At 44.4% G+C, this 12,561-nt stretch overlaps 1 protein-coding gene across 1 annotated transcript in view; it reads left to right on the top strand.

The window, feature by feature from the left end:
- USH2A (usherin) overlaps positions 1-12,561 on the top strand; it is a 391,715-nt gene that overhangs the window by 368,013 nt on the left and 11,141 nt on the right. The window contains exons 64-65 of the mRNA XM_040612018.1: positions 10,235-10,444; positions 12,223-12,461. Coding sequence (XP_040467952.1) covers positions 10,235-10,444; positions 12,223-12,461 — 449 coding nt within the window. The remainder of the gene's footprint in view (positions 1-10,234; positions 10,445-12,222; positions 12,462-12,561) is intronic.

Raw genomic sequence — 12,561 nt, 5'->3', positions numbered from 1 at the left:
CAAGGTCCCTCTGGATGGCATCCCTTCCCTCCAGTGTGTTGACCACACACAGCTTGGTGGGTTTGGCAACCTTGCTGATGGTGTATTCAATCCCACTGTCCATGACAAAGATGTTAAGCAGTGCCAGACCCAGTACCAACCCCTGAGGAACGCCACTTGTCACTGGTCTCCACTTGGACATCCAGCTGTTGACCCAACTCTTTGAGTGTGGCCATTCAGGCGATTTCATATCCACCAAGTGGTCCATCTATCAAATCCATGTCTCTCTAATTTAGAGACAAGATTTTTCAGGCAGGACAGCATCAAATGCTTTGCGCAAGTCTGTTACTTTGTGCTGAAGGAAATGATGAGCATCTGTGAGCTGACTGCTGCTTATTGCTGATTGCAGCCAACGTTACTTGATTTCCTCCAGTTACTTAATAACATCTTCTTGAACCTAGCCGTACAGGAAATGCTGCAATAATATCTCCAAAGCAAAAATGATAATTACTCAAAGACTGAAAATTTAATGCACTTAAAATATATAAGGGGGATATATTTTCCAGTTCTCACTTCTCTTGTGATGAGAGCTGTTCAACCTTTCCCAGAAACAGCACACTTTAGGGTGAACTGTTTGCATTTTAAGTCCTACTATGTACAAATATTAAGGCTTCCATTTCTTTCTCCCAGCTTTCTTTTAATGCCTTTGTAGGACCTATCTGTTGGCCACAACAGTGTGAAGTCTGCTCTCCATATACTGAGGTTCCCTTGTAGCAGAACTGTTGTTAGACCAGATCTCCTTGCTGCTTGGGACAGAATCAGTGAGGAATATGAATTCAAGTGCAGATGGGGCTAAGTAGGTAGCAAGCATTGTAGCAGACCCAAGCCCTACTTATTAGGAATCTTTCTTAAATCAAGAAAAACTTCCCAAGTTGAAAGTTGTAGACATTGGCTATGGGATATTCTCAGTTGCACCAACTTCCAATTTTCCCAGTCAGAAGCTGTTCTTTAGGAAGTTGATACCACAGAGACTTTCTTGAGCCAAATTTTTTAATGATCTATTAGTGATGGATAACAAAGGAAGCCTCTTGACCAGATTTCCGTGGTTTACCGTGCTGTATTCAAGACTTTGCTTTTTATCTCAGTTCTGCTCCATAACCGGGCTGAGCTGTTGACTGCTGTCCTAAATCATTTTTGGTTTTTTTTCACTGGTGGCCATTTATTTCACCATGAGAGGTTTTTGCATGCATGTGTTTGTCTTCTGCTCATGTCACTTGCAGCAGTCCTCCGGGATCTGTTCTGAGCCCCTCTATTGTTGACAATTTATATCTTGCCTGTGAGACAAGTTATTCATAAGTATAGGGCTTGGCTTTTGCTATTATGCTGATGAAACCCAGATTTATATTTCACTTAAACTGGATATTGATTCTGCTGTCTCTGCATTTGAGGCTTGTTTGCTGGACATAAAACTTTAAATGCAACTGAATTTCCTCCAGCAGAATGCAGATAAAATCAAAGTGCTGTTTTGGGACTCTCTCCAGGACTTTTGGAGGTATTGAGATTTACTTCAATGAACCCTGACAGCTTCTTTGGACTTTAAATCAGGATTTTGGGGTTGGGGTCTGTTTGGTTTGGTTTTTTTGCTGGAAACTTCAGTAGGATGTTTAGATAGATGCAAAAAAAAAGTTGCACCTTCAGAAATGCTGAAGTGGCTTTAGAAGCTCTTGCTGGTCAAAGGGACTACAGCCCCCAAGTGCTTAGGTCACTGTTCAGGAAAGCACTTTTATTCTCTGAAGAGAAGATCTGCATAAGGATATTAGCACCTGCCAGGTTTCAGTGGGTTTTTAAGAGGCATTGAGGTGCCCACTGTCCCATACTCAGAAATAATTACTTAGATCTTTGAAATTCCCTTTATCAGTCTGTCCATCTGTACATTTAGATATCTGCATTTTCTAGAGCATCTGGCCTTTTAGGTATTTCTTGGAATGCTGCCTGAGATCCTCAGCTGTGTTAAACAGATGAAATTGTATAAGGTCCTGAAAAAAACCCACCTGACTTAAACTTTATAACTCATGAGGCCTAATGTGTTTGCAAGTGTAATATCTTAATTTCTGGAATATTTCTGAAACAGAGTGTGTAGACCTTTCTCAGGAATTATTGAGGGTGGTGTGCACTGTTACCATATAGCAACCTATAGAGTCAGACCTGTGTTTCTCAGCCAAGAGAAGGCTCTTTGGAACAGAGACTTGGGGCATTTAGTGCTATTCTGCAAAGCAGAGCTGTCAGAGTATGGTGTGATTTCCATGCGAGTGCAATGTCACTCCTACGCAATTGCTTTTAATTGAGTGCTTAAGACTGTTTCTTTAGATTAATGGCTTAATGTCTTCCTGGTTTAGGACACATCCTTATTTCCATTTGGCAGACACGGAATATGTGAACGACAGAAAAGTAGGATTGTCCTTTTTCAGAAATTTTATGGCTCCCTGTAGAGGTTTATTCTCCAGGAGGACTAGCCAGTGCACCAGGACAGGGTCTGCAGCACTGGAGCTGGCTGCCTCCGACCACTGTGGGAGGCACAGTATCCCTCTTGCTTGTGAAGCACGCTTCTCACACTCCAGTTAATGCAGCCAAGTAAAGTGCCTAGGAAATACCCTGAGATATACCAGGGCAAAGGTATTTTGGGTCCTCCATCCTGAATTATCAAAGAGAAAACAAATCATATGCTGCCTTTGGAGAGATAAAAAGAAAAAAAATGGCTGCAAAGTCATGAAGATTAAGGAAGGACCAACTACACAGAGTGCGGAATACGTCAGCCCTCTTGGTCACTTTTCAGAGGTGGCAAGAATGACACTTGGTTTACCAGTTTGTCTGTCAAATAATTGGCTGAGATCCAGTTTGTGGTGCTTAGTTACTGACAAACAGCTCAGTGACTTCTGCAGCTTAAAATGGGGTGAAACTGGTTTTCTGACCGGCCGGTGATGGATAGTCACCCATTTGTAATACCCCTCATATCTGGCTCCTTTTCATTGTTTGAATTCACCATTTCTTCTTGTCTCCCTGACAGAAAGATACACTACAAAGTAGTGACATAAAATAAAATGTAGTTCGTTCTTTCATTCCCTGCTTGTTATCCCCTCTTCGTTTTGTTTGGAAGAGTGTTTTTTCTTACAAGGTTTTTTGCGCTCCCTGCTTCCAAGTAAAGAGAGATTCTCATGCTACACCTGCATTACACTACTGAGCTTGTCTTCAGCTTCTGAAAAGTAAAGCAGACATAACTGTATTGTTTCACTGATGTAATGGCAACACCTACTCTAAATACCCTTTTGCAGAAAAGATGCTTTCTTTCCCCCCGTAGAGGGTGCACAGTAGGGAGGAGGTCCATTTGAAACCACACAATTTCATTAAACCCTGCTTCAGGCACTATGTTTCTGTTGTCAACACTATCCTAAATTCAAATATGTAAAGAATACACTGATGCAACAAACCTTGACTTTTGTTCATTAAACTAAATATGGATATTGGACTGGATTTGTTGGCTTCCAGATTTACCAGTGAGACTGTTACAGCACCACTCTTGCAAGACCCTTCTCAGTAAATTGTGATTCTGACATATTCAAAACCACGGCAAGCTATCCTTTAAAAAGACATTAATGTGAGTGCCAGGGGAAAATACACTCCAGGGCTGTAGATGACTTGATATGATTTCCTTGATTGTATCTTTTTATTTATGAGGCATAATTTATGACTGCTGAAAAGCAAACTAAAATGAGTGATGACTAACTACAGCCAAAGTAATAAATCAGAAGCAGAGAAAGAAGTGGTGATTTTGATCGAATCTATTGAATTAGCTGTTGTCCTTAGCCATTATAGGTATTGGAAAGACCTTTTAATATCTGCTTATCTCTCTCATGGGAACTTGGTAACTATCTTATTATACACCCATAGGAAACAAATTATTTCATTTTCTACCTTTCAGAGTTAAATCTGTTTACATCTCTCATTAATTACTGGTGCTATACTATGTTATATAAAATGAGCTTCCTCTAGAATCCGATAATTTTGTTTAAGTCCCAAAGTGTTTGCCTGTTCTCATTCCCTTTCCCTTCCCCAGAATGATTTTAGTACTTTTATTTTTAGCATTTGAACATGGAGATGAATAGCAACGTTAAGAGGCTCAAATTATCACCATGCTAGAAGCCTGGATCTAAAATCTATGCCATTGTATGTTTACAGCCTCCCTAAGGATGCCAACAATGTTGAAGAGGAAAAAGTATGGGTCTGAGTATGGGCAATCAGAAAGCACACATTTGCTTACAATTTTTTTTTTTTTTTTTTTTTTTTTTTTTTTTACTTTTTGTGCCCCTGGTCACAAGTGGACACGACGCTTTCTTGCCTTTGCTCTGTTCCATGTAGATTGCAACCACTTTTGAAACTTTCTACTTTGCTAATACCTGGCTGACATTATCGTGCCCAGATGTGAATACATTATCCTAACGCTGAATGCTACATTTTGGTAGACAAGCTTTGTGCTCTGGGCTGTACTGATGTTGCACAAGTAACTCCAAATTACCCAGGCTGCCCACGAGTCAGTTCTGATGAGAAGAAAGACTCGTGAAGGGTGCTGCAGCTGATGAGGAGGGGGAGCTTCTGATTTTCTCTAATTTTAACTAGCCAAGATTATGGTCTCTTCAATTTTCTTGTAGACTGCTATTTGAACACAACTGAAAATCGGGTGCTGTGTTTCTGAACTTACCGATGCATCTCTTATATACCCCTAAAATATCTTCCGATTGGAAAAAAATTATGCTGTGAAAACTGCATTTATGCAAGTGTAGGGTTAGAAATTGAACAGATCTGATTCAAGAAATCCAAAGCAAAGTCTCAAAGTAGTGCTGTGTCTTTGCGACCTCCATGAAGCAACTCTAGAAAGAGTGGTACGAACTCCGCTCTGCTGCCATTTATCTCTCCTAGCACATGCCAAGTAGTGCCAGCATTGAATCCTTTTTGGGAAAGACGAGCAGTCACAGGTGTGTGCAGTCTGTGGATGCCCTAAGGGCAGAGACCCAAGTCGTACCTGACTTAGACACAGGAGTAAAAGTTATGTGTGCATGTTAAATGTGGTGGCTTGATATGACCTTGTGGTGCCCCGGGAACTATAGCACTAACTGCCCTACAGCTTTAAGCAGTGCTCAAAGCTGAAGGTAGGTAGTGTTTTACTAATGAGACTTTTTTTAAGGCAGAAGGCTGTTTTCTGAATGCCTGCAGGAGCTCACTGCAAGCTGCTGCCACATAAAGAGCCGAGATCTTGTCCTTCACAGAGGCAACTGTGAGGCACTGCAGATTAACAGCAGGACAAAGCGGTATGATGCACGGTGCCTCTACGTAGGGCAGATACGGTGGGAGCCAGAAGTTGCTGCTTGTTGGTAGTCAGCTGTTTGGCTCGCCCTCCCTTCTGCTGATTCCCTGCAAGCAGGAAGGGTGAGAAGCACCTGGCCTCAGTGCAAAGCAGAGTATCCCAGGTCTCCCTGTCCTGGGAATTCAGCAGGAGGTCAGGACTGCTGCCTTCAGACAGGCAAGGTATCGCCAGCCAGTCCACCCTTCTGCCTGCTGCTGCCTTGCCAGGCTTCAGCAGAAGTGAACGAGATCTCTCCGGTAAGGGAGAGTTTCTCATTCTCTGTAGGCTGTCAGCTGCCTGAGGCTCCCCTTTGCAGAACGGGAGAGATTTCCCACCTGGGGACTTCTCGGTCAGTCCCTGTGTTTGCAGCTGTAATACCTGTCACGTTGTTCGAGCCAGGTCTGAGATGCGAGTGTTGTGAGCTGCAGACATTAGTGCACGCACAACATCCTCTGCCAAAGCGCTGCTGTCGGCTGTGGTTGCACTTCTTCATGTAATTGGAGTTGTATGATCAAGGGATTGCTTTTTTGGTTGGGGGAACTTTGGCCACACACTGTGTTTTCTGCCTTAATCTGGTACTCTCTTTGCCCTTTTATTGGGGGTTGAGTGCTTTATTTTGGCAGCTTCACCTTCTCTTTTTCCTCACGGCAAGGCCATAGTGCTGACCTGGTTTATCATTGCTTTTCCTCTTCTAGTGCCTTTCTTGCACTGCAGCACCGGAGGAGCTGTGGAAGCGCATAGTCAGACGTTTCCCTCAGTTCCCATTAGATTGTCCTGTATGGCGTAAATACCTTCACATATGATCTCAATTTGGTGAAAGAAAAACTTTTTCAGTTTAAAATGTAGCTTCCTCAGTAAGGATCTGGGGTTTCAAGTGTGTTTCAGCAGATGAAACTGTGTGGCTCAGGGATGGAGTAAGTCATCTAATAGGCTTCTTCCACTGTTAGAATCTACAGTACCATGATCTTTTTGCATCTGTGCCTGAGGGTTGCTGCGATTTTGTTGTCCTTTATGGGGGAGTTGTTACTCAGCTTTACTGAGCTCAGACAGGCTGGGCTCACCGTGGTAGGGCCGTGGCCATCTTCTCAGCCCTGCCTTTCCTGCTCCTCAGAGGTTTTGCCCAGTCTTTCTGTGCCAATAAACCTTGAGGTTGTCCTGTGATCATTTTGAGACACAGCTGATCACTGGTTTCTTCCAGGAGCAGAGTTCTGTAAAGGCTCATTTATGATGGAAAAAAGCTTGGTTACCTGTAACTAGAATTCTTCAGTCCTCCGAATATGCGGTCTCCAGCGAGGTTCCCCCCCTCCTCTCTCTGGCCCCTCTTCAAAGTGCAGCCTGGGCCAGGGGCCAGCAGGTTGATAAAGCCTTTAAACAGTAACCGTGGGGCTGATTCTGGAGCTTTCTCCTGCCTTCGGGGGGACAGCGTGGCCAGTAGCCGCAGCACATCTTTTGGCAGGGTGCAGAGCCATTCGCTATGATGTCAGACTTAATGCTTTTGGCGGCAGTATATTCAGAAAGTCAAGTTATAAGAAATTTTGTTGGCTTTCTGCTGTCTGTCCTTTGCCATTCTATACATTTCTGGGATGTGTTTGCTTCTTGTTTGCCCCCTGTTCCTGCGTGCTCTTTTATAATCTTCTTACATTATAAGCAGCCGGTAATACAGCTGCCTATTAAATTCTTTACATTTCTCTATGAATGCAGTTAAACATTTTTGGTACTGATTATATCACAATTTAGAAGACATATCTATGATCCCAAAAAGCTTTTTACAGAAGTCCAAACCATGAATTTTCAGTTTAACCAAGCTAGCCAGGCAACGGCTTTAATTTGTGACTGTTCTGTGGTGATTTTTTGAGGAGCCATGACCACACCTCTGATTTTAACTGGCACTCCTCATTGTGGCTTCTGTTGCTATGCTGTCACATCTCTTCATGCAAAGAAGTGGCTAAACACCAGCATTTCCATCTGCAGTCAGTTCTGGGCACTTAACTGCTCCAAGTTTCCAGCCACTGACCAAGATTTACTTGGATGGCAATTCTCAAAGGGAGATATTTTTACACCCACCCATCCTTTTACAGATGGTTGAGCAGAAGCAGAGGGAGTTAAGGGAATCCAGCTTAGGTCAGTGTATACCCAGAATTTAGATCCACAGAAGTCCTGTTTAGCTGTCACAGCTGTTTCAGAAGCTGGCGTTAGAGAGTTTCATGGACACTTAGAGGTTTTCTGCTGGCAGGACTGAGTAGCTGCTGTCTGTCTAGAAGGCATACTCAGAGCATGCCCGTCTGTCAGGCCCACACACACGTGGCCATGACCTTAGCCTTTTTTCAAGAGGAACAGGCATGTGGTGCCTGGAGGATGGGCCATAACCTCAGCTCCCCGCCACCTCCCTAGGGAAGGGCTGGGCCGGGGGAACCCTGCCTGCTCCCGCTTGCTCGTGCTCTGCCCAGTCAACCGTGAGTTCACTGTGTTCATGCAAAGTGAATCAGCTCCAAAAGGTGCCCTGGGAGCACCCCAAGTATAAAGATGGGTCATCCTCTTGGGCGTTCCCACTCTGGAGGGCGGCAAGTTTGACCACCCCCATTGGAGCATGTGTTTGAACTGAATTACCTGCCTCCTGGAGGAGTCCTTTAACCACTTAGCTGTAGAATGAAAGGGGATGATCATCTCTCTTCCCATGCCAAAACACCAAGACGGTGTTTTGAGAGAAAGACACCTTGTTTGCCTGAAATAAGGCTTGTTTTCTGAAAGACAAGGTGCAGGCACCTGTGATAGGAGAGGTACTGACCGAGGAAGGTGTGTCCATCCAACCCTCAATGAGGCAACTGCTTCCCAAGTAAGTTGTATCCCTCTCTCCTCCAAAATTCCCAAGGGATCCCATTCTGAGGCCAAATTCCTGTGCTACACAGGAAGCTTTTGTTCCTTTGTTTAAAAAAAAAAAATATTCAGTTTTGCTGTGGGCAGCTTGCTTGGCAGATCAGGTCCGACACTGCTACGCTCCGTGCTCAATAAGGCCACAGCCTGGATATAACTAGAGCATCTGAGCTCAGGTCAGTGCTGAGTCGATGCCAGTGGCACACTCGGAGCTGTCCTTACCGTACGTGGCTCATTCTTCCCACAAAGAAATATGTCCCTTGAAATGAACGGCTGCGGGTAAATCTTGGTGGCAGCTCGAACTGAACTGAGATAGAGAGTTTGACCTACTGCAGTAAAGTGAACAGAGTTTGACTTTATGAAAAGTTCACAACAGAGATACATTACTGATTTCGCTGAAAATGAAAGTGCTTTGGCTGAGCTTTTTATCATAGGGTGTCATCTGTACTTACGTAGTGTTTCACTGGATGGTGCTCTATGTTACTGACGGAACCAGGCAGGAACTTTGGGTTTGTAATTGGCAGAACCCCAGTCTCCAAAGCCATTGTAGAGGGTTTTGGCTTTTTTCCTTTCCCAGGCTCCTTGTGAAGTGTCCCGTGGTCTTGGAACTTAATATTGCAAGCTGGAAAGACTCCAGGGTCAGTTTTGCAGACCTCTTATTTCTAAACCTCCTTTTTTTTTTTTTTTTTTTTTTTTTTTTTTGAGGTGTACTCCCAACATCCACATCCCCAGAACCTCTGCCCACAGTAGATCACATAAGAACGTGTTTTACTGTACTTAGAATCACTTGACATGAAAGCTTACTAAGGAATACTTATACTAAAAATCGCTCAGACAGTCCTCTTGTATTGCCATTTAGATCTATCATTCTGATTGATCACTATGTGGTTGGCTAATATTGAGCCTAATTTAACCCTATATGCTCACGCATCCATCTATTCTGTCTATTGTACCTGACACTCTACAAATTACTTACTCATGCAAATGACGACCTAAGGCAACCTTTTATGATATTCGTGTTTAATTATACAAATGCTTTTTGATAAATAAGATTATACATCCTTCCATATGTTTATTCACTCCTTGATGAAAGCAAAATTTAATTTTCATGCAGATTTGTTGGAGAGTGTGTTTAATAAGTGCTGAGTTTTATGTAGTCTGCAGATAACTCTGGTTTTGGGTAGCTGACAAAATCAGTAGGCATAGTTCATAGAGACATGTGGTTTTTAATCAGGCCTTATTCAAGCTGCTAGATTTTGAAATCTTGGAACCGAAGCCATTGCCTTTGTGCTCATGCAATAAAGCAAACGTTGTGAAAATAAATGAGAGATGCTGACTTTACATTTCAATGGACTTTATTTATATTATGAGTTACTGAAAATGTTGCCAAATGACCGATACGTTAATATTTTTAAGAGAGGGATATTCCTGTGAAACTTCCTGGTTTTAAAGAGTAACTGGAGTTTGGCTTGTCAAGGTTATGTCACACAGTGATTCAGTCAAGGTGAATGTCACACAGTGCCAGGCTGGGTTCATGGGTCCTGCTTGCATACGTGAAAAAAGTGTGTAGAAGGGAGACCTTGGCAGGACTGGGTGTCAGTAAGTATTTCTGTTCAGATATCTTTGAAAACATTCTCACTGTTGATCACAGCTTCTCAGGGAGTCCTCGTTGCATGGTATGATACAGACTGTGGTGGGAATTCAGAGTTTGGGAATCGGGTGTGAAGAAGACACGTGAATACACACTGCCTGAGACATGAAATTTGCTTCTTTTCCCCTAAATGTAGCAGTGGGAAATATTCCAGTCTTCTGTTAGAGAGTCACCAGGTCAATGCAGGTGCTGGGCGCAGTCAAGGGACATTCTGCACAGGTGTCATTGCACTCATTTTTCTCAGTGTCAGTACCACGGCAGTAGCATCCCTTACTAATTATGAATGTTCTGTAGGCTAGAGGCCTTCACTAACGGTTTCTCTGTTTTTGTGTGCAAAGGTGTGGTCAGTAAACTCAGCAGGACGGACGCCGAGCAGGTGGTCCCGCTGCCGGACAGGCCCTGCCCCTCCCGAGGGCCTGGGAGCTCCTGTCTTCGGCACAGTGGCATCCACAGTGGCTGTGGTGAACATCAGCCCCCCTCTGAAGCCAAACGGGGTGGTCAGTATCTACAGGCTGTTTTCTAATGATACTACAGGGACCGATGTGGTGGTGAGTATTGTCAGCACTAGTTCTGTACTCGCATTTGAGCTTGTAATTTTCTAGCTTTAACAATTTTGTTCTTGCAAGCTGCTGCTGTTGGTGACAGGCTGATTTCCTCTCCTGCACTCATATTGTTAACTGCTCTGCAATGCTCTCTTCTGGCCAAAGTGCCACTGACGCTTTCACTCATCTAAATGTGCTTCTCAAGGAACTAACCTCATCATTAAACACTTCTGATGTGGTAACGTGCAGTGACAATGTGACGGGAATCATAAGTATTGTTCAGGGGCAGCTAGCCATCCAAACAAAACACTGCCAGACAGCTCCCACCCGTCCAAACGGTGCAGGTGATTGTGTGCCTGTGAATGTGAAGTTGAGATACTGTGCACGAGCTTCCTTTAAAATCTTTCTTGTTGGTAAGAAGCATTTCGTAGTAAAGAACTGAATAGTGCAAGTAGCCAAGCAACTTCTATGTTGGGTGTCTCAGCCTAGAAACCCTTAGGTGTCCAGAAATGACTGGTCTCAGCTTAGGAAGCCTGCAGGGCTTCATTAGAGTTATAAAACAGGGAAATGTGGGGAAACGTTAGAGCTGTGTAAGGTGCCTGGAACAGTTACCACTGAATCAGTGCAAAATATGTGAATACCTTTTGTCTCTAACACTATCTGTTTGGGTTTTACATGTAAGTAAATATTTGTATGGGATTTTCTCCTTTATCCCATCTTGCTTAGCCTGGAAGTGCTAGGGACACCTTCCCAGGTCATCAGTCCTGTCTCTGAGCTTAAGTTGCCTACTGACTGCACATTATGCATTTATTCCTTCCAGTGCAATTGGCTGTGTCCGTGTCTGACTCAGCCAGTTCATCTTGTTGGTGCGTGCATGGCCCTCCATTTCCATCCCCTCAAACCCACCATGCTGCTGGCTCGTCTCTGTCTCTGGCATCAAGAAGTACCGAGTCCTTTGCTCACTTGACTCTTTCCTTCCTATATTTTGCTGCACTCTGCTAAATCACATGCTGCCAAGTGAGAGCAGATGTTGCCCCTTTGTTGGTGTTTTCTACATATTTTTATTTTGTTGGCTTAAGAAGCTACACCCACAAATGACTACAGCCACAAGGAGAAGTGCCAGCTGCTGCGAGCAGTTTAGAAGGCGGCACCATTTCCTTTGCCAGAGCTGCCAGGCCTCCCTTGCTGAGCATGGGAGAGGTTCCTAACAGGCTTGCCCAGCACCACGGCCGTTTGACTGCAGAGCCAGCAGCATGTTGGCCCTCAACCTGGAGGTACCTACCGGAGGGCACGTTCTCCTGTCTGTGAGTAAACTGACCCACCAGGCACGGTCATACCACTCTGCCCAGTGCCACCTCCTGTGTCCACACTGGGGAAGCTTGTGAGTTACGCATGAGTATTTGTTAGAACACTTATCATGGAGCTATTATCCACAGTAATTTCTTTTTGCTTCAGTACCACCTATGGCAGAGTTTCCCCTTGAAGGTTTTCTCTGTTCCTGAGAAGGACATTTGCAAGTTGACATACAGTGGTCACAGCTCAACTTAAGGCATCTGTGAGGCCACTGATGACATGGTCTTTTCCTTTGAACAGTGCCCTTTAACTTCATAATGAGAAAAAAATGAATGCAGAGTTCCCAATGCACAACAGCTGCATTAATGTCAGACTTAAAGGACATGCAGAACCTTGTGCCAGTCTTCTTCTGGAGTTAATTCACCTCCATAACTCTTATTTAGTACTTGTGGTGCGTGAAGCTGTGACAAGTTCCCTCTTAATTTTTATAGCTGTCAGAAGGGACTGCCACCCAGCAGACAATACATGGGCTCAAACCTTTTACCACATACTCCATTGGCGTGGAGGCCTGCACATGTTTCAACTGTTGCAGCAAAGGACCCATGGCCCAAATGACCACGCGGCCGGCTCCACCCTCAGAGCAGCCCCCCCCCCAGATCCGCACCGTGACCTCCAGGAACGCCTCTTTCCAGTGGAGCGCCCCTCAGTCACCCAACGGCATTGTCACCAGGTAGGAGCTGCCACTCAGCCAAACCTGCACGCCTCAGCTAGGGGGGTGGTGGCAGAGCAATTTGAGCTGGAATGGTGGGGCTGAGAGCACTGGGTGGTTG

The sequence above is a fragment of the Falco naumanni genome, chromosome 12, assembly GCF_017639655.2.
Source record: "Falco naumanni isolate bFalNau1 chromosome 12, bFalNau1.pat, whole genome shotgun sequence".
Lineage (NCBI taxonomy): Eukaryota > Metazoa > Chordata > Aves > Falconiformes > Falconidae > Falco > Falco naumanni.
This window is presented reverse-complemented; position numbering and strand designations above follow the sequence as displayed.